This window comes from Arachis stenosperma, chromosome 7 (assembly GCF_014773155.1).
Source record: "Arachis stenosperma cultivar V10309 chromosome 7, arast.V10309.gnm1.PFL2, whole genome shotgun sequence".
Taxonomy (NCBI): domain Eukaryota; kingdom Viridiplantae; phylum Streptophyta; class Magnoliopsida; order Fabales; family Fabaceae; genus Arachis; species Arachis stenosperma.
In genome coordinates, this window is record NC_080383.1 from 10,376,067 (window position 1) to 10,402,289 (window position 26,223).

General features: G+C 31.7%; 3 protein-coding genes across 4 annotated transcripts; 2 read left to right on the forward strand and 1 right to left on the reverse strand.

The window, feature by feature from the left end:
• Positions 1–495: 495 nt before the first annotated feature.
• LOC130941940 (uncharacterized) lies at positions 496–3,384 on the reverse strand. Its single transcript, XM_057870583.1, has 2 exons — positions 2,474–3,384; positions 496–1,336 (listed from the first exon to the last, which is right to left on the reverse strand). Exons 1-2 carry the CDS (start codon positions 3,382–3,384, stop codon positions 697–699), a joined length of 1,551 nt encoding a protein of 516 aa, XP_057726566.1. The 3' UTR covers positions 496–696.
• A 12,901-nt stretch (positions 3,385–16,285) lies between these two features.
• LOC130941845 (probable dolichyl pyrophosphate Man9GlcNAc2 alpha-1,3-glucosyltransferase) lies at positions 16,286–21,905 on the forward strand. Of its 2 annotated transcripts, none has more exons than XM_057870464.1 (7): positions 16,286–16,813; positions 18,590–19,035; positions 19,352–19,535; positions 19,637–19,744; positions 20,288–20,449; positions 20,944–21,196; positions 21,283–21,905. In XM_057870464.1, the coding sequence occupies exons 2-7, from the start codon at positions 18,629–18,631 to the stop codon at positions 21,726–21,728; spliced, it is 1,560 nt and encodes a 519-aa protein (XP_057726447.1). In that variant the 5' UTR covers positions 16,286–16,813; positions 18,590–18,628; the 3' UTR covers positions 21,729–21,905. The 2 variants fall into 2 exon arrangements, with proteins under 2 accessions (XP_057726447.1, XP_057726448.1); XM_057870465.1 differs by having other exon boundaries at positions 18,603–19,035.
• A 550-nt stretch (positions 21,906–22,455) lies between these two features.
• LOC130942014 (PRA1 family protein B3-like) lies at positions 22,456–24,027 on the forward strand. The gene is made up of 2 exons (XM_057870680.1): positions 22,456–23,269; positions 23,594–24,027. The coding sequence occupies exon 1, from the start codon at positions 22,591–22,593 to the stop codon at positions 23,227–23,229; it is 639 nt and encodes a 212-aa protein (XP_057726663.1). The 5' UTR covers positions 22,456–22,590; the 3' UTR covers positions 23,230–23,269; positions 23,594–24,027.
• Positions 24,028–26,223: the final 2,196 nt, after the last annotated feature.

Sequence of the window (26,223 nt, forward strand, 5' to 3'; positions counted from 1 at the left end):
AAAAATAATTAGGAGTCTTAATTTATCCTTATAACTCTTAGATAAAGAAAGTTTTAAATTTTTGTTTTATCTTTTTAATGTTTTTAAAAAAATAATATATATTTTAAATTTTTATTCTTTAAATATTAGAAAAATAATTATAAAGATAAATTAAGATTTAATTATTATTTTATAAGAAATTAAAATAAATATGTTCGTATTTTTCATATCATATCGTGTTCTGTATTCATGTCAATATTAATAATTAATGTTCATATATTAAAAATAAAAAAAAAATTGTTTATTTCAAATTTTGATTTTATCTTTTATCCGCATGCATGCTGTTGCAAGGATACACAAAACTCTCTCTGGTTTAAAAATATTCATTAGTAAAACAAGAATAACAAGATTCACACATGTGAATCATACACAAGTGAGATAAATTAACCAAATGTACAAATTAAATCACACCATTATTTAATTTAGATTTAATTTTTCTCTTAGCACTACACCACATTTGGCAGTTAACGACGGTTATGGAAGTAAATAGCAGCAGTTGCCAACTCATTGAAAGATAAGGTATAACAAAATCTTTAGCAGCAGTTAATAGTAATTACTGAAATAATCACTGTCAGATATCATTTAGCAACGGATTTTGTAAACCGCCCCTAAATGTTCGCCGCTTTTCTCGTAGTGTAGTAATATAATAAGCTAAAGCTAAGGAATGTTAACATGAAGTATCTCCCTAAACTCCAACCTCCTAGTTTCATCATAGAATGTCTTATACTTGTTAGGCCAATATGTCACCCAAATCCAACCCCTAATCTCCCACTCCATTGTTTTGCCCTTAGCACCTTTATCAACCTTCCAACACACACTCTCTCCATACTCATCCCCAGCAAAAATAACCCCTCCTTGCCTAGTAAAAGGTCTATAAGCACTAGAGTATCTATCTTTAAACCATGACTTTGGATTCACCAATGCAATCTTTGAAGGCTTTGATGAGAACACTTCCCTACCATCAATGCTATCATGGAGGATCCAATTCAAATTCGCGCTATAGCCGTACACGGATTGCTCGAATTTCCAAGGCTTTAGGCTCACGGTCGACGACTCGCCGGCCGAAAAAGTGAGCCCTACTTGGGGATTTGGTGGCTGGAATGAGGCTTCTATGCCTCTTTCCATGCCAATCTCTATTGATGGATTTTCTGAGGACTTGCCAACCGATAAACTCAATACTTGGTGTTGGACCATGGGAGTTAGTTGTAACAATATTCTTGATGGGAAATATTTCTCAGATGCTCCTGCTCCTCTTTCTCTCAAAAGGCTATCATCTACTAGTTTCAATACATCACACCTATTGCAAAATAACAATTAAAAAGCAGTTTAATAAAATATACTAAACTATTTAATTATTTTTAACTATCATCTTCGTACAAAATATTTTTATACAAGTAATGAACATATTTAAATTAAGAGTTACGCTATGTGTACATCAAAATTAGTCACCAGTATAAAATATATGTTAGAATATAAATACACATTGAAAATAAATTAAACCACACATGTATTTATACATAAATACATTGGTAGCTGATTTTGATGTACAAATAAATTTTTTGTTGAATTTATAATACAATACAATTACAAAAATCAAAATCCAAAAACTTCAAAATTACTTCAACATACACCGTCTATTATTTGAAATTTAATTTTGATATACTATAAAAAAGTTACATATATATTTAATTATTTAATGTTATATCGATAAAATTAACTACTTTGATATATAAATTTTATAAAATAATTAAAATATTTAGAAAAAGTTCTTTCAATCTTTTTAGAAAAGATTGTACAAAATATAGCTATTATATATATGCATATAAAATAAAATAGAAGTGAGTTTGTGTATATATATTTTGATGGTTATTTTTAGCTAATTCTCCCATAAATAGAGGGTGAAATATTCTTTATAACTTGTCTAATTGTGGTTGAAGAAATTCAAACTCTTCTAAAATGAAAAAGATTGATAAAGTGATAAAATAATATTCTAATCACACTTGAATTAAGATAATGTGGCTCACAGATAATAAATGTTATAAATTCAAAGATAATTAAAATATTATATTATCATTTTATCAACCTCTTTACTTTAGATAATTTTTTTTATCATGATTAATGCTAATTATCTCTTTGATCTTAATTTTCAAAAGTAAATCACTAAATTTGATAAAATTTGTTATGCTTTAGTGATTTAGTTTTCAAAATTAATGTTAAAGAGATAGTTAGAATTAGTAATCATGATAACACATTTAAATTCTTTCCATTATAATTAGACAAGTCATAAAGAATACTTAACCTCCTATAAAATAAGAGAATTGGCTAGAATTTACTTGATTTGTAAATATACCAAATCTCTAAAAGTGGAATTAATTAAAGAAATGTGTAACGATAATTAATGGTATGTATGATAATAATGATATTGATGGATTACCTTATGTTGTCAATGTTGACGATGATCTCAATCCACCTTTCTCTGTTCAAGACTCTGTGATTGAACTGAAGAACACCTTCAAGTTGATGATACTTAAGAGAGAATTGAAGCCTCTCATCAGCTGCTAAATAATGATGGTGATTTGAATGCACAACATCCATGCTTATAACAGGGCAATACAATTGAACTTTCCATAACCCAAGAGTTGAGAATGAATAAGAGTACAAAGGAGATGGTGTTCTCATCATCATGCTATGTTGATGATGATGATTAAGATGTGGTAGTTCATGTTGTTGAGTCTCCACAATCCAATTAGTTATTGCAAGGTTTATAGAACGCATCCATTGTTCTTCTAGATTGTTCCCCAACATCTTCATCAACAACTTGGATGCTTGTCTTGATTGACAACCTTGTAAGTTGTTCTTCAAAGTAGTGAGACATGTGGATCTAATATCCAAAGGTGCTTCATATATGCAAACTAGGAACAACAAGGTGAGGAATGCAAGGTTGAAGATTTCTTCAAAGTTTGGAATGTTATTTGGATTTGAATATGGGAATTTTATGTAGGAGGTGTTGGTGTTTTTGTTGGGGCCATAGTGAAGGATATCTTCAATGAAATTAACAAGGAGATTGGAAATGGTTTCTTCACTATCTATGAGCCTCATGGTTTTTGGATTTGGTTTGAAGGGTTTTGAGGTCCATAGAGAGATGGGGATGCTAAAATCAGCTACAATTGCAAAGATTACTTTATTTGGGGTTTGGTGATTTTTGGCTATGGTGAGAGAGAGAGAAGGTTGTGATGATTTTGATGAAGAACATATGGTTAGTGACATGGAAATTGTTCTCCATTCTGAGATTGGTGGAAGCTTTTGAATCCAGCAATAAACATCAGGGAATTTGCAATAAGCCATTTGCTTTGCTACCAATAACTTAGTCAATAGTTTAGTTCGGATAATTTTTGTCTCCATGCCTACTATATATAGAGTTTAATTTTGAGCACTGATATAGTACACAGTTGTACAATCACATCCGATTTTTTAAAAGACTATTTACGCGGTTAATATAAAGGGAGTTACTTAGATAAAGATGTTAAAAACGTTTTTTTTTAAATATATTTTTTAAAAATTAAAATTTAACACATATAATTAATTAAACTGTATTTTTTAATTAAAATTAGACCGGATAAATCAATTTAGCCAAAAAATTAATAAATTTAATTTTGAACTGGTATAAATTAATATTTTTTATAAAAAATGACTACAATATTCCTATTATTAAAAAAACTAAAATACCCCTATTATATATATATATATATATATATATATATATATATATTAATTTTGAAAATTTTAAATCCTAACCGTGTGACGACAGAAAAAAATACTAGAATTTAGGATTCTCAAAATTAATATATATAATAAGAGTATTTTAGTCATTTTCTATAATAAGGATATTGTAGTTATTTTTATAAAAAATAATATTAATTTAGAACGATTCAAAATTCGATTCACTATTTCTTTGTTAAATTAATTTATCTGGTCTAATTTTGATAAAAATAACATGATTTAATCAATTATATATGTTAAATTTTAATTATTAAACATCTTTAAAAAAAGACGTTTTAGACGTCTTTATTGAAGTGGCTCTCTAATATAAAAGATAATAATTTTTATTAATGTGGCATTACGTAATTAGATGTACGTATAAAATTATATTTATTGACAGTGCATCAAAATAAAATTTCTGTATATATGCATAAAAGTTTTTTTCCATGTACGGATACTAAAATTATATATAAAAAAATTACGTGTTGATAAAATTATTAACTAAAAAGAATTAACAGATAGACCTAAAAAAATAAAAAAAAAAAATTGAAGGACAACTAAAATTTTAATTTGGCAATTTTTTTAAGGAATGATAAAATTAAAGTTATATTTTTTATATTTTGTAATACTTTTTACTTTTATTTTTAAATTAAAATATTTTTAAATATAAACAATATTAATTTAATTTAGAAAGTGTTACTAAAATTATATAATTATTGTAACTATCATTACAGTCACTATAACATGCACCTATTTAAAAAGTTGGTATTTGTCTACAACACTAATAAAATTCTTATACAAATAAATTTTTTTCTTTTTTGGTGTAATAAATGATTTTTGTTCAGTAATTGTGTCATACTTCATTATTTGTTTGTTTATTTGATCTTGAAATTAATACAAACTATTTTATCAATAGATAAAATACAATATTTTTATATAATAAGTTTCATCTATATATACCACATTCATTAGTAAACGATGCAAGTATATATTAATAATAATCCAATGTATATTTAGTAAAAAGAATAAGTTTATTAAGAAAAAAAATATAATCATCACATGCAAAAACTTTATATCGTTTAATTTTAACAAGGTAATATTAATATGAGATCTATAAATTGAAATAAAATTCCAATTTTTTTCTTTTTAAGCTTATATAATAGTCATCACATCTTTTTTGAAGTCACTTGTTTGACTATAACTCAGATTCTCATATTTTTGGGACTCCCCTTTAGTGGATGCAAATTAAAGCAATGATTGATTCTTTATTGGGGTAAAAAAGTCAAAAGTACTATGCATAAATTATATTTAATAATAATAATAATAAGAGTCTACGGGCTACCTAGAAAAGAACCTAAGAGAGCTAAATGTGCAAGAAAAGAAAAGAGACAACTGGTTTGTTATATTCCATTTGATTTTATTTCCATCACATGTCATAAATATAATAAGCAGAAAATGCATGGCTTTAGCATAGCCACATGAGAAAAAATTGTGGTGAAGTAATATATAGTTATCAGAGTTAGATAAGGCATAATAACCTTATAAGTCAATATATATCATCTAATTAATACTCAGCATAGTTCAAACAATCGAACTAATCATTGGCCTAATAAAATTAAAAATTTAAATGAAGTTTAATCGAAGTTAAATCAAATATTATAAAATATATATTTCAAAAAAATAATATTTTATATTTTATTATTTTAATTTAATTAATTATTAAAAATTATATTGATTTAATCGATTAATCGCTCTTTAATTGATTTTTTAATTCTTTAACTAAATCGTTATCAATTATTTTTTTTTTAATCGAATTAATGTGATAACCAATTAACTTAATTAAATCGATTATTTTGATTCGATTCTCATAACCATGATATTTATTCATTTCATCATAATGAATATATATATATATATATAGGGAACATACATATAAAATGAGTTCTATAGTGTTGTTGTTATAGTGTCTAAATTGTTTAACTTACTTTTTAAAATAAAAAATAAAATATTTAAAAAAAGTAAACATGTAAAATTTATTAAATATTATTTATTTATCCTTTTTAATAACTTAGATACAATATGATAGGTATCATAGCATTCACCTACATGTAATGATAACAAGTACATAGATTAAATCCACTGAAGATTTTGTTGCATTTTGAAAATAGTATGTGTAGTACTTCCATCATATAAGTTAAAGAAACATAAAATGGTGTATTAATTATTCGAGATGAGACTTATGGGGCAATATATGGCATCTTTTGTTTGGTAACAATTTACTTAGATGCAATGTATGAAAAGTGGCATGTAGTTAATTCAATAGTGCTTAAGTAACGAATATAATCCATTACCATAAAGATTTCAAAGTTGGAATATATATAGATTATGCAGATTCGTGCTCCCTTTTAATTTCTTATGCAAGGTAATTGGCTATATAATATCCGAGCAATGCTATAAAAGAAACACAATTTTTTTTTTATAACAAAACTTAGTTAGTCAATATATTTTATAAATTGGTGTTAAAAAAGGTCTAAATACATTAATAGAGTGTGTATTAACTAAAATTATTAATCAATATAAATAAAAATGATTAATTTCTGATTTTTTTTCATAATATATAAGTAGGGAATATTTTTGGGATACCCCTACCAAGGAAGAAATATTTAAAATTTTGAATTGAAATTGATGATGATGAGATTTTTAAAGCTATTTAATTTGTAAATGAGATAGAAATTATTAAAATTATGTTGTGTTCGATAAGAAATATGTATGAACTGGTTATTATTATGGAATATAACTTACCATACTTTTTTTTTTAAAATATAAGTAGACTCAAATCTGTAATTTTTTAGACAAAAATAAAGAAATTATATCATTTAAGTTATAACTCGTTGGCATAATTTATTATACTTTAATTATTATGGAATATAAGTTAGTATATTTTATCACTTTAATCCATAGTCAGCTCATTCCAAAAGAAATAGGATAAGATGGAACCATGATGAATGGTATAAAAAGAAATTAAAAAATAAAATAAAAATATGATAGGCCTTATTATTGGCTTGCAGAACTATATATATAATCTGTATATGTACATATTATTTTCTAACTCTCTCATTATTTAGTCTGTTGGAATAAATTAATTTTCATATCCCAGATCATCCATATTGAATCACCAAAAATATAACATAATGCGGAAGCGTACCTGAATTTATAAACATGAATCATACGATCGGAAGAATTTGGATCTTGTGGTTCTTTCGATCTTCCTCAACCAAAGCCTTCTGTATTCCTAGGGGGCTGAACTGTAACTCTTTTGATGGGGAAAGAGCAACAAAGGCGGCTTTGGTATATTGGGGACCGAAACCCTAAAGGTCTATTTATATTTGAGCATGGCACCCATTAAACCCTTAAGCCCAAATAAAATAGTATCTAAAGCCCAAAAGATAATATATCTAAAATCCAAAAAGATAATTATCTAAGGAACAAAAGATAATATCCGGTTTTATTCTCATTTAATTCCAAATCAAAAGTAACAATGACTTATTCAAATAGCATTTATAACAATAATTGAGATCATCATTATATAAGTCATTTAATTTGAAATAGCATCATTTGTGATTATAATTGATATATGTATTGTCCACAAATAAGTTAGGAAATTAAATAATTTCCTAACAATCTCCCACTTGGGCTATACATATATTCTTTCTTGACATAATCACATTTTATAAACTTCATGCGCGCATCTGAATGCTATTTCTTTCATTACTTTAACAATCTGGTCCGTCTCATACATTAGATATGGAACTACCGCAGCTTTTATCACATTAAATGCCGTGACTAAACCACGCCAATCACCATCCTAATATACTTAACGACATAGATCAAATTTGGATGAGTAATATGGAAATTACATGCCAAGTGATCTCATGCATGTCTATTTCCAGCTGGTCCAACTTTATTGAGATCAAACACAATACAAATATTGCAAAATGAACATTTCATATAACATGAAATAAACCATCAACTTAATTCTGCAGAAAATAACTCAATATCTGTCATAGGACATATAACATAAAATAAACTCCCACTAAACCAAGGCATCACTAATATTGACACCCATCCGAGCAGTGTGCTCATGAAAGACTTTAGGAATCAATTCCTTGGTTATTGAGTTTGCTAGCATATCCTCTGTTCCTATATGTCCTATGGAAATCTATTTTTCTTAACCTTCCTCCTTGACAACTAAGAACTTGATGTCTGTATGCTTCAATTTTGTCAAGCTCTTATTATTGTTGGAGTATAATACTGCTGACTTATTGTCACAAAACATCTTTAATGGCCTTTCAATGTCATCTACTATATGAAGCTTAGTGACAAAGTTTTGCAACCATATGCCATGAAATCGGAATCAGAGTACCTAATGATCTCCAAATTTTCTGATCTCCGATAAATAAGCATGTAATCCTTTGTTCTCTTTAAACAACGCATTACGCGTTCAACAGCTATCCAATGATCCATATCCGGATTGCTCAAGTATCTACCTAACACTCTCACTATAAATGATATATCGGGATATATGTAGACTTGAGCATACATTAAATTCCCTAGTGCTAATGCATAAGGTTTATCATGCATTGCTGTCATCTCAAGATCATTTTCAGGGCATTGTTTGAGACTGAACTTGTCTCCTTTAGTTACGGGTGTGTCCATTGGTCTACAACTTTCCATACCATATCTACTTAAAATCTTATCGATATAGTTCTTTTGTGATAATCCAAGAATACCTTGAGAGCGATCTCTTAGTATCTCGATTCCTAATACAAAAGAGGCATCACCAAAATCTTTCATTTCGAATTTGTCCGATAGAAATTTCTTAGTTTCATGCAACAAGCCTATATCGTTACTAGCAAGTAGAATGTCATCAACATATAAGACCAAAAGGATATATTTACTCCCACTGAACTTGCGGTATACACATTCATCTATAATATTTACCTCAAAATCATAAGGTAATGACTTAATTAAACTTGTGATACCATTAACGGGAAGCTTGTTTGAGATCATAGATGGATTTTCTCTTTTCTCTATTGGATCTCCTTAATGACACTTCTTGAGGTTGTTGAGCTTGCTGTATAGATTGGGATTGAGGAGGATTCTCATTATTTTTCTGTGCTGTAGCAGTATCTTGAGCAACAACGATATTCTCATTGTTCTCATGTACTGTAACTGGATCTACAGTAGGATTCTCATTATGCTTTTGTACTATAACTGTGTCTTGAACAATAGTATGTACAAAGACCTAATCATTGTCAGTTATAGAATCCTCGTCAAAAGCAACATTTCTAATATTCCCTTCCCCCCAAACTCAACATCCTCAAGAAATCTCGCATTTCCCGTTTCAAAAATAGACCTTAATGCAGGATTGTAAAACTTGTACCCCCGTGAGCGCTCGCGTAACCAACAAAGTAGCAACTAATTGTCCTTAAGTCCAATTTTCTTTCTTGCGGCCTATTAGGTCGCGCCTCAGCTGGACATCCCCAAATATGCAAATGCTTTATACTGGGCCTTTTCCCAGTCCAAATTTCATATGGGATTTTGTTAACTGCTTTGCTTGGCACCCTATTAAGGATGTATACTGCGGTCTTTAATGCTTCTCCCCAGAGTGATTCAGGCAAGGAAGAATGACTAATCATACTTCTCACCATGTCCTTAAGAGTTCGGTTCTTTCGCTCTGCAACACCATTCATGCTAGGTTTGCCTGGCATAGTGTATTGCGGAACAATACCACACTCCTCTAGGAAAAGAGCAAAAGGCCCGGGACGTTGCTCACCTGAGCCGTCATATCTTCCGTAGTATTCACCACCACAATCAGATTTGACAGCTTTAATTTTCTTTCCAAGTTGAAGTTCAACTTCAGCTTTGAAAGACTTGAAAACATCCAAGGCTTGGGACTTTTCATGAATTAAATATAGATACCCATAACGAGAGTAATCATCTATGAACGTAATAAAGTACCGTTGTCCATTCCAAGAGACAATAGAGAATGGGCCACATATATCGGTATGTATTAGTTCTAAGACATCTTTAGCTCTCTCGGCACCTAATTTCCTTTCGTTTGTCCTTTTCCCCTTTATGCACTCAATGCAGACTTCAAAGTCTGCCAAATTTAGGGGTCCGAGAATTCCATCTGACACGAGCCTCTGAATTCTCTGTTTAGAGATGTGGCCTAGGCGTTTGTGCCATAATGATGCCGAATTCTCATTCGGTTTTTTTTTTGTTTTGTACCTGTTTGCAGTATTTCATTATTATAGGAATTTAATTTAAGCCTATATAGATTATCCACCAAATGACCAGAGCAAATATTATTCGAATTATAAAAGAGACTGACTTTATTGTCTCCGAATGAACAAAAATAACCTGATTTGTCCAAACGAGAAACAGAAACCAAATTTCGTCTAAATGACGGTACATAAAATGTCTCTAATAAATCCAAATAAAGTCCACTCGTGGAACATAATCTAAAGTGTTCCTATAGCTTCGACTGCAACTATATTGCCGTCTGCCACGTAGATGTATCTTTCAGCATCACTTGGCGGTCGGCTCTACAGGCAACTCTGCATAGTGACACTTACATGAGTAGTAGCAGCAGAATCTACCCACCAAGTATCAACAGGTGCATAACTTAAACTAGCCTCAAAACAAACAAAAGTGAGAATTATACCCTTCTTCACACGCCAGGTGGCATATTTGGTACAATCCTTCTTCACGTGTCCCACCTTCTTACAAAGGAAACAAGTTGAAACTTGATCTTGTTTCTTAGCCTTTTTTTTTGCTGAGAAGGCACATCCGCAGTAGTATCACGCTTTCTTTTATACTGAGAAGATGAAGCCATGTGAGCACTTTCAGTCTTATCTTGCTGTAGCCTCTCTTCTTCTTACACACAGTGAGATATAAGCTCATTTAAGGACCAAGTGTCCTTCAAAGTGTTATAACTCACTTTGAATTGCCCAAAGTGTGCAGGAAGGGAAATCAAAATGAAATGCACAAGTAAATCTTCAGACAACTCTAACTTTAGTGCTTTCAATTTTGAAGCAAGATGAGACATTTCCATAATGTACTCCCTTATGTTCCCGTTACCTTTATACCTCATGGAGACAAGTTTGCTCAAAAGACTACTTGCCTCCGCCTTTTCATTCTTAGTAAAGAATTTTTCTACATCCTTTAGGAACTGTTTGGCATCTTTATCCTCAGTAATTGAGCCCCGAAACGCCTCAGAAATTGAGCGTTTCATGATCATAATGCTCATTCGATTGGATCTCTCCCACTTCTCTATTTTAACCTCATTGAGATTTTCTGGAGTGGAAGTGGGTTTCTCTTTTCGAAGAGCTATATCTAGATCCATACAACCGAGGACAATCTCCACAGTATCCTTCCAAACTTTAAAGTTTGAACCATTCAGCATAGGAATACTGCTAATTTGCGCAGAAACATTGGTAGCTAAAGCCATAGTTTCTGGATTAGAACAAAAGAACATGCAGTAAATATTAGTTAATTAATGGGTAAAAATCCATATTGAGATATCTAGCACAACATTAATTTTCAATCTTTGGATAGAAAAATTAACTGTAAGTGATACTCTCATTGCAGTAATCAAATATTGTCAAAATTCCTGTCACACATTAAGCCTTTCTTTGGACCGACTTAATGCGCACATGGAAACTTAAACTTCGCAACCTATTTATTACCGCATATATTTTCTATTAATTGGCCAAACAATAACCTTCCTTTGGGCCGATTATTGATCGCATAATTAATAGAAAATAAACAAAAGTGTGCAATGCTTATTATTTGGCCAAACAATAAACTTCCTTTGGGCCGATTATTGTTCGCATAAATAATAAGTATTACTTTATTCTTAATCAGTTACCCAAATATTTATTTACCATTAATATGTGTATGTAATTCGGCCAAATATAAGCCTTTCTTTGGGCCGACCAATATTCGCATGAATTACATATCACCATATTTCTAATGTTTTAAATAAATCAATTTTCACAAAAGAGGCTACTTTGGCAGCATAATGTTCAATCAATTTATTCTAAAACCAAATCTTTATAAAAAAAGTGGGTACAATAATCCAAATTGTTACTAGTTTCCTTATGTAACAATTAAATTTTTTTTTTTTGAACAATCAGAATTTAGCAAAACTCTATTAATATTTTAAAATAAATAAATTTATTACTTAAAAAAAATAAAAATTCTGCCGAGCTGAAAGATTGCCTCATAAAATATATACGTGTCTCAATGTATAACCAAATAATGATATATGTCTATCAACATTTATACCCATTAGCACGTCTTTACTCATATATAGAAAATTCATGATGTGCATCAATAAACATACTAATTAATACATATATATACATATATGACAGACGACGCACATCATGAAAATAATTTCACGAAGCCTTTAGTGATTTTATATGTAATGTAAACCGTGCATATGTATATATATTGATCTAATAAAAATCGAATATTTTGGATGATTAAATTATGGATGGCTCTGATACCACTTGTTGGAATAAATTAATTTTCATATCCCAGATCATCCATATTGAATCACCAAAAATATAACATAATGCGGAAGCGTACCTGAATTCATAAACATGAATCATACGATCGGAAGAATTTGGATCTTGTGGTTCTTTCGATCTTCCTCAACCAAAGCCTTCTGTATTCCTAGGGGGTTGAACTGTAACTCTTTTGATGGAGAAAGAGCAACAAAGGCGGCTTTGGTATATTGGGGACCGAAACCCTAAAGGTCTATTTATATTTGAGCATGACACCCATTAAACCCTTAAGCCCAAATAAAATAGTATCTAAAGCCCAAAAGATAATATATCTAAAATCCAAAAAGATAATTATCTAAGGAACAAAAGATAATATCCGGTTTTATTCTCATTTAATTCCAAATCAAAAGTAACAATGACTTATTCAAATAGCATTTATAACAATAATTGAGATCATCATTATATAAGTCATTTAATTTGAAATAGCATCATTTGTGATTATAATTGATATATGTATTGTCCACAAATAAGTTAGGAAATTAAATAATTTCCTAACATAGTCATCAGAAAAACTAAATTTATCATTGTTAAATAATTAAATTTATAATAAACGAGTACTCAAATTTATTTATATAAATAGTATAATATTTTTTTAATAATAATATATTTTTACACGTAATAATTCGTTGGTGTCTGTTTTCTATATACACGTAATTCTGATATATTAAAGAAAGTAAGAAAGTTGCCCTCAACGCGTGCATTTCAGTTTGATTTGAAAAGAAAAAAAATTAGAATAAAATGATAAATAAATTTATGAAAATTTATATTTTAAATTAATTTTAAAAAATTAAATTACTAATAAATATAGACAAAGTAATGTGTCTATATTTAATATTTTGAAAGAATTTATTGGTATTTTTTTAAAAGACTAATTTATTTGAAGTGTAAATTTTTAGAATTTATTTATTATTTTATTTTAAGAAAATAACTAATTTATATTCTAAGAATATATTTTAAAAGTATAAAAAAAATTAGTTTTTACAATAATTTTATAAAGTATTTTTTTATAATATACTTCATTTATGTTCTTAGAAAACAAGCTCACAAAACTCTTATTCTAAAAGCTATTACGTAGTCATTTATCCATGAGTGATAACTGAGTTTAAACAATGTTCAATGTCATGATCTTAATTAAGCCACGGAAATTAAAGGTTAACTAGCTTCTAGCTAGAGGCAAATTTAGGTTTCAGATGCTGCAGATATAGTTGACTCTTAGTCTCTTACGACTTACATGCATGAACGACTAATTTTTTAAAGATTAGAAAATTAAGGAGAATGAGAAGGAAGACGAGAAATCTAAAATTAGGGCCATATTTTTTAACAAGATCCTTTTTAAATAATATTTTTTAAAATATTTTTTATAAAAAAAAATAATTTATGTAAAATTTTTTTATATATTAATTTTGTTTGGATAAAATAAGATAAAAGTATTTTTTTGTTAATTTATTATGTAAAAAATATTTTTTTAAATTTTTTTTAAAAAGATGTAAATTGTAATTTTTTTATTTTTTAATATTTTTATTTTTACTATTAAAAATTTGTTAAATACACTAAAAAATAAAAAATATTTTTTATCAATTTAATGACATCTAAATAAGCACTTAGTAGTACATAGTAGTAGTAGTAATAATAATTTTATGCACTCTTGGCTTATTAATTTAATAAGGAGAAAAGATTAAATCTATTTTATTCATAAAATAATATTGCACTCTTGGCTTATTAATTCAATCTTAAAAAGATTATGGAGGTTTTAAATAAAAAGAGATATAATTCTTATTTAAACAGCATTTTTAAAACACGAAAAGGAGGGGGGAAAAAAGGGGACTAGCTAGCTATGGCCTATGGGGGATGGATTTATTGGCTTTATGCATTCATAGTGTCGCTTGCACGCAATACACATTCATAGATGGAGAAAGCTTCAAGGACGAATAATGTTATTCTTAGAATTGATATATTTGGCATTTTAATTTCTTGTAAAAAGATTTCATAAAGACATCAACTCTTAACTTTTTTTTTCAGACTAAAATTTGAGAGGAAAGCATATATATTATCTTTATATGATGTTAGTAAATAAAAATTATTAAATAATTTAATAAATTTAATTAAATTATTATTTAATAATTATTAATCATTAATTTTATCTAAAAATAATTGTGCATAAATTTCTACCAATTTGAACACAAATAAAAAAAAATATTTACCCCTCTAATCCATGTATTGGCAATATTTCTATTTTTTTTTCAAATTAACTGTCATCGTTCAATTATATATAGTTATTAAAATAATTAATAAATATTATTTAAAATATAAGTAATTAATAAGAAAAAATAAATTTCCTGACATTAATTGTTTATATTAATTATCTATTCTTAAAATGTATTTTTTATTTAATATTAAATAGTAGGGTAAACTATTAATTGGTCTTTTATTTTTAGGGCTGCACACGGATCGTATATTATTAATAAAAATTTTCTTGAATAACAAAAGAAAAATAATAACACAAAATATAAGTTTAATTATTCTAAGTTAAAGTACAACATAAAAAATAAAAAACAAGATATTATAAAATTCATAAAACAACACACTAAAATTCAGATCAAATTAGGTTTACTTTCTTAAACTATACTATTTATATGAGATGTGTGGATATGCGGATTTGATCTGCAGATATTACTGCCAAATTCACAATCCGATCCTACCATAGTGCGGATCAGATCCGATCCGATCGATAGCTTTGCGGATCGGATAATATCCGTAAAATTCGGATCGGATGCGGATAATTACTGCGAATATGCAAATATTATCCGATTCATGTGCAGCCTATTTATGTTTGGGCCTAATTTTATTTTGGTCCCTAAGGTTTAAAATATCTTATTTAAATATAAAAAAGTTTTATTTAGTTTCAATGTAGTCTTGTCATGAAACTCGAGAGGTATACTATTAGCAGCAAATCCATCACTGCGAGTCACTGGCCTTGCCTTAAGCACATGAAGAACATCGTTGATAACTCGCTTTCCGTGGAGAAGTTCGGCGGTGGCGACAAGGACAAGGCCATAGTCACAAGGAAACTCTCCTCGGCAACTCGAAGAGTTTGATTATGTAAGTTTTTCATATCTACAAATTGAGTTTCATTAATTATTTAACATTGATTTTATGGCAATAGGACTACATTAAAACTAAATGATATTTTTTTGGATCTAAATAAGACACTTTAAACCTTAAAAACTAAAAAAAGATTAGATCTAAATATAAGGACCAATTTAGTACTTTATCCTAAACGGTATAATAAAAAAATAAATTAAAATATTTTTTGGAAAAAAAAAACACTTAGTTTAAATATATATATATATATATATATATATATATATATATATATATATATATATATATAAAAGGAAAGAGATGAATAAACTAAGAACCAAAAGTATTTTAGAAAATTCTTATAAGTAAACATTTAAATTGATTCTTAAAAAAATCGTGATCCTTTTTTAAAATTATATATATATATATATATATATATATAATTTCAAACCAAGTTTAAAATTGATTCTTGCTTTCTCATATAATTTATGTATTAGCAGTATTATTGCTAACATTTTCTATTTTGTTATTTTTAAACTAATTATTTGCTTGTATTTATATACGGTAATTAAGTTAATCAATAAATATTATTAAAAATATAAATTATTAATGAAGAAAAACACAAATATTCTAACGTTAATTTTTTTTAATTAATTATCTGTTGTTCTAACTTCTAAATTTTTATTTAACAATTAATGATATAATAAAAAATTATTGACGAATAATCCTTTGTCTTTTTGGACATTGTAAGTTAGTTGAATGAATTTTCGAAAATGTCCTCAGCGAAAATAACAACCGATTCTTCTTTGAAAATTTTCCACACGCTCCGGCAGCAGCTGCTGTCTCCTCCGATCTCGTCCCCTCGCCAGTTCTCCCTTTCTCGATCTCGTCGTCGACACAGCATCCCAGCTAGTAGTGTCAATTGAGCCCAAGACCCTAAGGCTGGCTCTAAACCCCCAAATTAATTTCAGTCTACAGCCAAAATTTTTTGTAAGCCTTAACCTAAATTAAGATCTCCCAAAAATATTAAAACAGGGCTGGCCCTACAAGCCCTAAAAGCCCCAAATCTGATCTCCTCCTCCCTGACCCTGAGATGCTGAAAGTCTGAAACGGGGAAACCTGCGCGGTGCTCCTCCTCCTCCTCTGCATTCTACTTCTGCGTTCTGCTCCTCCTATGACGGTGGCTGTACCCAGTGGACGACGCGGTGGCTGCTCCTCCTTCTTGACGCGGTGCTCCTCTTTCTTGACGCGGTGGACGAAATCAGTGGCTGCTCCTCCTCCCTGACGCGGAATCAGAGGTGAGTTTCTTCTTTTTCTGTCCCTCTCTGAGTTTCTTCTTTGTTTGTTTGCATCACCCATTTTAATTCTCTTGTTAAATAAACCGAGATGGGTCTATGATTACCCTTTCTCTGCCCCTCTCTGTGATTTCAAAATGGTTGAACTGTGAACTTGTTTCTTCAATTGTCTATTTTCAGGTTAATTGATTGTAAACATTTTGATTCCTCTGTTTCCTGAGAATTTGAGCATGGTTTTGATTCCTCTGTTTGTTTAGCAAATGTCCTTGAACTGATATGAACTTTAATCTGCATGGTTTAATATTTTAATCTGCCTTGATGAATCTTCTTCAAGTTCAGTAACTGCATAATAGTACATTTGGATTGTGGATGAACTATATTCTGAAGCCATAATAACATTTTCACCACATTAAGTAATACAAGTAAAACTTTGCTGCTTTTTGTTTCTTGCAAAGAATAGATGAAAATCATTTAGAATTGGTTTAAATAAATCAGCAGCAGCAATTAGTTGGCCAGCAGTGGCAACTGCTATCTTGTTTTTAGTCTCTCACCGAATATGCAAGTAGGTTTTGAATGGTTAATCAGGGCATGAAAATCAGAAACTTAGGAATCAGTGAACCCTTTTGGTTTTGGTTTGAAACTTAGTTGTTTTTCTTGCTGTTTTTGCTTCCTAGGATCAAACCTTGTTTTGTTCTCTGTTGAGAACTACTTCCCCTTTGGATCATGCATTCTGTGTCTCTATTTTCCTTATTCTCTCATAAAGATTCAACTTTCAAATAGAGGTTTACTATTAAACTGAATTTTTATAAAATAAAGTAATTAAAGAATATATAAATGATGCCAGCTCCTCTTGGTTTTGGAACCTTGCACACTTTCACAACTCTTGGTTGATTTTAGATGATGACATTGGTGAAATTCATGAAGAAGAAGTGTCAATGGAATCGATGCATCCCCTCAACATTCATGATTTTAGATGATGAATTTTTGTGTAAACTTTATTTTGATTTTCTATTAGAGACATTATTGATGGTAGATATTAAGGAGTAAGGAGAAGGGTGATGAGATAGTGAATGCCATGTTTGATTTCTTGATGTCTATAGTTAAAAGTTGGATTTAATATGAACAATGCACATTATTGATATTTATTTTTTAATTTCTTTGTTTTCTACACGTAAAAAATGACAAAGAGATAGAATAAGCTAATGACTTTGAATAAGTTTTATATGTATTATTGAGATAGAGAGCAATGTAAAAAAAAAAGGATTAGGTGGCCCATGGGTTGGCCCTAGGACTTTTGGCCCCGAGGGCTTTTTAAAAATTTAACCCTAATAGTTATAGGGCCTCTTGTTCTTCCGGCCCTATAAAGTAGGGCCAAAGCCCTATAGGGTCAAACATGTTGACACCACTAAATTCCCACTCCTTCATCCGCTAGCACCATCATTCTCTTCGCTGCTGAGGAAAGCTTTTTCCCCCTTTTTTAGGTATTGTTCAAATTTATATTGTTTTTGCTATGGTTTTTCATAATATTTTTCTGAATATTTCTGAAATGGTGGTTTGATTTTTATTTTGATATTTTTATTGCTGTTGTCACTGTGTGGTTTGATTGGGTGATGTCGCTATACTCCGAGCTATTAATAATGTTCAAAATTGTCAACATAGAAATTCAGATTCATTTCATACACATTCCAAATAATATAGTTCAATTCAATTAAATTCAATTCCGTAGTTATCAATCAACCACACGATTTAGACTGAAAGCAATTTCTCACTTTCTTTCAGTTTTCGGATGCAGTCTTATGAATTGGGCTGCTTGCTGAAATGAAAGGAAAGGGGACTAGTGACACTGTTAGTGTAGTTGATGGTGATGGAAACCAGTGTTGCTGGTGGTGGTGGCTGGTTCACAAGGGAACAACAACTACATTCCTTATTGTTGGATTGTTTGCGCTTTTGGTTCGCGCCGCAGTGTCCCTCCACCCTTACTCCGGTTTTGCTAACCCTCCGAAATTTGGGGACTATGAGGCACAGAGGCATTGGATGGAGATCACCATCAATCTCCCAATTCAAGAATGGTATAGAAACAGCACCAGCAATGATTTGAGCTACTGGGGCCTTGATTATCCACCACTCACCGCTTACCAGAGTTTCATTCATGGCCTTTTTCTGAGATTTGTGCACCCTGAATCTGTTTCCCTTTTCACCTCCAGAGGTCATGAGTCTTATCTCGGGTGCGTATTTTACACATTTTCTTTCATAGTTTAACAGATCTGTTGAAAGAAATGGTATTTGGTTCTTGGAATTTGAAAGTGTGCCTCTCTTTTCATTTAGTCCCTGGTTTAAATTATGTGCAATTCAACAACTAAATCATGTTTCAATTTAAATCAGTGGCTAAATCACGCATGAGATATTTATATTTTGGGGGACAAAAGATAGTTTGTCCATTTAAGATCTTATCAATTGTTACAATTTTAATGCTTTCTGTTCAGGTTCTGAGCTAGCACCGAGTATTTTAACTTTATTGATAATTTATTTTGAACTCTGCAGAAAACTACTAATGAGGTGGACAGTGTTATCATCTGATTTGTTGATACTCTTTCCAGCTGTTCTGTACTTTGTTATTGTTCGCTATGGTCAACCTTCAAGGAGTCGTAAAAGTGACATAGGATGGCACATTGCCATGCTTTTGTTAAACCCCTGTTTGATCTTAATTGACCACGGTCACTTTCAGGTTTGCATAGAAATTCTTTTGTTGTTTAGTCCCTTGCCCCTTTAGGTATTTTTCAGGTTTGTAGTGCTCTAACTTTGACTGTTGTATGTGTTGTATGTCAGTACAACTGCATCAGCTTGGGCTTTACCATTGGAGCTGTTGCTGGTGTCCTCTCTGGGAAGGATCTTGTAGCATGTGTTTTGTATTGTCTAGCTCTAAATCATAAGCAGGTTTTAATCTCTGATCTTAGTATGGGTCTATTTGTCATTAATTTCTTTTACTACCTTCAGCTATTATACATAGTCTATACCATGTATGGTCCATGGTCATATAGGATTGCTCAACCCTGTCCAGGTGGAATTGTCACTAAAAAAATTGGGTGTGTTTATAGTTTGTGTGCATGGTGAATGGTCATACATATATGTCTCTTAATTATATGTTAATGTGTGCATGGTGAATTGTATCTTGATATATCTTTAGGCTGTATTATTGCTTTGCGTCAAATAAATCCTATTAACATTTTACTTGACCAATCTTGATACTGATGTCTTAAATGGATTGCAGTCAGTAAATGGCAATTCATTCTGTTATTTGTTTAGTTTGAATTTTGTACCTAGTTTCCATAAACATACATTTGCAAGGAAAAAAATATTGAAGTAATGTGGGACACAACAATGTTTGTGGATAAGCTAAGTCTGAACCTGCATTTCCTTTATTTTTTGTCTTTATCATCGATTGGGATTTGATAACTGTTGTTAGTTACTCTTTTACAGATGAGTGCATATTTTGCCCCTGCTTTTTTCAGCCATCTCCTGGGTAAATGCTTGAGGCGTAAACATCCGCTCCTTGAGGTATCAAAACTGGGGTTTTATGTTTTGGGAACCTTTGCAGCTCTGTGGTGGCCTTATCTGTATTCAAAGGATTCCATTTTGGAGGTAAAATACTGAAATTGTTATCATTGGCAGCTAGAAAGTAGATATAATCCTAAATCCAGCAGAAGTTGGATTGTTCATTCCATTTGCTGTATGCTCTTGAATCTTGATGCATGGAATTGGAATCCATTTAACATTACTGTTACTGCTGTGCTTTATTTGAACAGAGATTTTAATAATTCCTACTTGTGCTATTTGCTATTTATTTGATTGCTTGATAGTCCATTTTTTCTTAATAAAAGTTACATATGATGCTTCTACCTGGTCTCGGGTCTTAAATGTGGTATCAGAAAGTCTGTTATTTGATATGGAAACAATAGGTCTAGCCGTCTAGACTAAGTCCTACTGAGTGTTTTATGTATACATGTGGCAGTAGAGTAAGTTCAACTGGTGAATTGAGAAATCTAGTAAAATAATAGAGATGTCTGTCTTACTTGTTGCTAAAACTATTTTTTATCTTTGATAAGAACTTTGGGTATGGATGGTCCTTGTAACAGGTCCTCTCGCGCCTTGCTCCTTTTGAAAGAGGAATATTTGAGGATTATGTGGCCAACTTTTGGTGTGCCTCTTCCATTATCATCAAGTGGAAGAGATTATTTACGCCAGAGTCACTGAGGCTTCTCAGCTTAATTGCAACAGTTATAACTTGCCTTCCTTCAATGATTCAACAAATAAAATCTCCAAGTAACCGAGGTTTCCTCTATGGGATGCTAAATTGTTCATTTGCGTTCTACTTGTTTTCTTTTCAAGGTTTGTAACATTTTTTTTTTTACAATGCCATATTGCAATAATTTTTGTTGAAAATATCTTATGAGTGTATGCATGGTGCCTTACAGTGCATGAGAAGTCCATTTTGCTGCCACTTCTTCCTGCAAGCCTGCTGGCTATGGAAGAGCCTTTTATTTTTAAGTGGTTCATGCAATTTGCCATGCTCTCCATGTTCCCTCTGATATGTCGCGACGGGTTGGTTGTTCCATACTTCGCTTTGCTTGCTCTCTTCATCCTGATATTCGACGCACCTGGTCAACAGAGAGTTAAAGAGGGCAATTATTTGTATAATTATTTGGGTGCAACAACTGTACGCCTTGTTTTATTTTGCTATTTCATTCTTCACATAGTTTACTTGACCGTGAATCCACCTGAGAAGTATCCTTTCCTTTTTGAAGCAATAATTATGAATGTGTGCTTCTCTCAGTTTGTGCTTGTAACTCTTGGCTGCAATATAAAGCAGTGGGTGTTGAATAAACCTACCAAATTAGAAGTAGACAAGAAGTTTATTTGATACAGTTTTTACTTTGGAGGCTAGATAGATTGTTTTTGTTGTTAATTGGTTTAGTATTAATTGAATTGAGAGTTTGGCCGCATTGACCTCTTCTCTTCTGTAATGATTTTATGATCTTTTAGGTTTGTTTGTCCCTGCACTTTGTAGTTCAATGTTTCTGTTTTATTTTCATTTCACTTTTTGTTCAGATTTTATTGGTCCTATCCTATTGATAAACCATCTCTATGCCTCATAATCTTGAAAGTGTAGGAAAAAACGAATTTTAGACTCTAGTGCCGAAATTAGTGGGCTATGGATTGTTAACAAACACTTCTCAAATGGCATATTGATTATTATTGTTGTCATATTTCAAAATAAATGTGAAATTATTAGCTAGCCAGATCAAGATCCAAGCACCAAGATAAAGTACCCTCATTTCTTGTACCCTATTAAAAAACAATAGCAAAAACTACAAAAGAATGCAGCTTCATTTCCCTTCACATGAATGTCTAAATAAGTAGTGGTTGTCGGTGAGGCGGTGAATTATGGGATGGGAGATCCTTTTTATATATATTTTTCCAATGCTATTCTTTAGATTTTTTATTTTCTTTTTTTAACTCTTTTTTTCAAATCTAACAATATCTTTTTCTGCAAAATAGATTTATCCCCATATTAGAATTATTGGTCATTTTCCAGCATTTGTTCCACGCCGTACAATTATTTTCTTTCGGCATTTAATATACATGCACGCGTTAAAGCCCAAAACCCCAAAACCAGAGAGAGTTTTCGTTATCGCTAATTTCCTAAGTTTCTATAGAGTCTCCAATTGCCTCGCGCTTCTTCTCACTCTCACGCGCGGGCTTTCGGAGATTCACGCGCCACCATGTCTGCCCCACCGACACTCCCCCAATCCACCAACACAGCCGCCGCAGGCTCTGCATCTCAGCCTCCCATAGCCACGCCTGCTTTTCGCTCCTTCATCTCCCGCATGTCATCCTCTCTCCGCCAAGGCTTCTCCCAGCGCCGTCCGTGGACGGAGCTCGCCGATCGATCCTCCTTCTCGAAACCGGAATCCCTAACTGAAGCGTACTCAAGGATCCGCAAGAACTTCAACTACTTCCGCGTTAACTATGTAACCCTAATCGTGTTCGCGGTCGCGGTTTCACTCATCACGCATCCGTTTTCGCTTCTCGTCCTCCTCGGACTCCTCGCGTCGTGGTGCTTCCTTTACCTCTTCCGCCCCGCAGACCAGCCGGTGATTTTCTATGGCCGCACCTTCAACGACAAGGAAACCCTAGGACTCCTCACCGCGCTCACCATCTTCGTCGTGTTCCTCACCAGCGTCGGGTCGCTCTTGATCTCGGCGTCGATGGTCGGATTGGCCATCGTGTGTGCTCACGGCGCGTTTAGAATGCCGGAAGATCTGTTTCTCGACGAACAGGAGCCAGGATCCACCGGACTTCTTTCGTTCCTCGGTGGCGCCGCCACTTCCGCCGCCGCTCCGGTAGTTTCGCGGGTGTAGAGTTTCGGGGAATCTACAAAGGTTCGCCGCTGGATCGAAGGTTCGTGTTAGTGGTGTTGTATTATGGTGACTTGGGGAAAAAATCGTAATGTGCTGATTCTTTTTTGACTTGCGAATTGCATAGGGTTTAGTTATGTGACTTTTTTTTGTTTTATTATCAAGAGATCGTTCTTCCATATCAAATCAATGCAGTTTAGTCACCAATTTATTTTTGCTATATTTGCGTGCATGTTTTTTTTTCTGATTTCATGCGTCACTATAGAAATGTGCCCTGTTTTGCTCTTTCGGTTACAAGTATTTGGTTAATGTTTGTGAAATCCTTCTATGGTGGTGTTTATATACAAAAATTTAATTTTAAATGCAGGTTATTTTGGTGTTCCGATATAAGGCTCTTGGTTGCTGGAAGTAATTTCTGGTATTATTCATTTGTATGCGTCTTGATGTGGCTTCTCCATGAAGCAACATAGGAGATATTTACCCCATAAGCCATAATTGGCTTGAGTGTAGGGACATATATATATATATATATTTGCCTTTGAGCGTGATAGATGTTACAGAAAATCTGGTTTTGGGGCCTTGTTGGATTTTGAGTTAGATGACCTGCTGCAGACTGGCATTGCCAGAACGTAGAAATGATCGGTTTTGTTGGGTAGTTGCCTCCAACAAATTCTATAATCTTTTGTTTTGTTATTGCCTGGGTTTTGGTAAGAAAAAGTGTCTGTGGTTGTTGGAACCTGGATGTTGGTTTCTTCTCATTCTGACTTCTTAAAGATTAATGCTATATCTTACAAACATAAATATGCCTAGTCACCAAAAAAAAAAAAAAAAAAAAATAAATATGCCTAACAGTGAGTCTGTTATCTAGTTAATACTTAATATCATTGAGGAGCACTTCTTTTTCCTCTATATTTTCTTACTTCTCTCTTGATCTCTTGTTTTCTGGTGTTGGTAAGTATGAAAGATGGAATTAATAAACGAGTCTGTATGATAGTGATTCCTTTGCTGGGTGTGAATTGCATCAGCTGGAAGGGATTAGGTGATTGATGGTTTGCATGCAAGAACTGATACCTTTCTATCGACTGGCTTGGTAAGCATCTATCTTGCTGAAAATTTGTGCTTCTCCGTTCTTCAATCTTCAGTGAGGGAAATTGAAATTGGTTTATTGATTAATCTCGTGCACAAAGAAAGATATAAGGGTAATGCAATGTCATGATTCACAAGTCAAGTCATGATCTCAAATTCTATTTGTTTGTTTGTTTTTTAGATGCGGTATCAACTTAAAGTGTGGAACTACGAGTTATATGTGTTTTAGGAGTATACGATAATTTAATTTCGGGGTAGCTAACTCGCACCAAAGAGACAACAATAATTAATTAATGCAACATTATAGGTCCGGGGAGAATTGGTAAGTTGACCTTCGCATGTTTTGATGCTGACATTTTCAATTGGATAGTTTTTGAATTTCACACAATTTTGCGGATTTGAGTTGATGCGTTTGAAAGTTTATTTGTTTGTATGTTTGTTTTCATTCACTTTGCTAAAAAGTTGGGGAGGACTAGCTATCGCAACAATAAAAACAAATAAAGGAATAACTAGAATTAAACTCAAGGAGCGGTTTGGAACTAAATCGCATCCAGCACTTGTCTCGTGAAGGTTAGTTATTGATAGTGGATCACGTTACAAGATTGAAACATTCACACCAGTCAGCAGTCCTTTCATCCCATATACTTCCGTTACCAAACTATACAAAATGATTCGAATTTGATAGACAGAAAGGCTCGCTTGTTATTTGAGGTACTTATAATTTCGTGTGGTACGAGTATAACTACGAGGTGTTTCTATTGAAGCGTGAACCCTGCTTGAAGATTGAGTTGGTAAATTTAAATGATTGGTGAAAATTCGAAAGTAAGATGAACATTACCGTTTTAGTCGAATCAGACACTTACAAAAATGACCAATAATTTTTGTACTGAATGTGCCACTTCAATGAAACAACGCATTTCGAACGATGGATCATGGATATTGATTCCGTCAAATTTAATAACCTAACAAACGTACATACATAGATACCATCATCCTCATTACAAACTGAGGAGGATGAGAAGATGATTGATGAACGGCATTGTTCTCCATTTACATAAAACGACATGAAGGAAGTGTCAAAGGGCAAAAAGGTGTCGTAATATGTTGTATGCAAAGGTATAGTAATAGTGGACCAACACCAACTACAGCAGCAGCAGATAAGTACCCCTTTGATATGATGAACATGATGATGACGACGACTCTTCCCATATTTCACAGCCTGTTATCGATACCAATTGGAACGACCCACTCGAAGGTTTTCTAAAGTTAGCTATACATCATTCAACATTTTAACCCCTTCTTAATAAAACGCGACCTTTCTTTTTTGGTATCAATAAAGGAGAAAACACCCATGTCCCCTTCAAAGTAATAAAAAAAACAAAAAATAAGACCGCGGTTGACGTTTTAAAATGAAAGACACTTCTAATTAAAAGAGAAGACATCCAAATTACTAATGAATTTAATACATTAAAAGATTTTCTTAAAAAATCGCTTTTACTCCAAAATCAATGTATTTGGATGCAGAATAATTTTAAAACACTAATTTTAATGTATAAAAAAAAATCAAAACGATAATTATTTAAAATAGATAGAACTTTCATTAGTAAGATTAAGATATTGGTTAAAAGAAGGGTTAAGTACGATTTTGGTCTTTAACGTAGATGTTGAAAATTTATTTTGTGTTTGACATTTTTTTACTATAAAATGTTTCCAAAAGTTTCAGTTTGTTTAAAAATCATCCTTCGGACAAAAATACTCTTCTACATCTTCCCCAAAATACAGAAACAGAAGCAGCATGCAGAAGCAGAAAACAGAAGCAGTGAAACAACAACAACAACAATGGAATAACAACTAGAAGAACAACACCAACAACAACAATGGATAATGAAAACAAAGCAACAACAAAAGCAA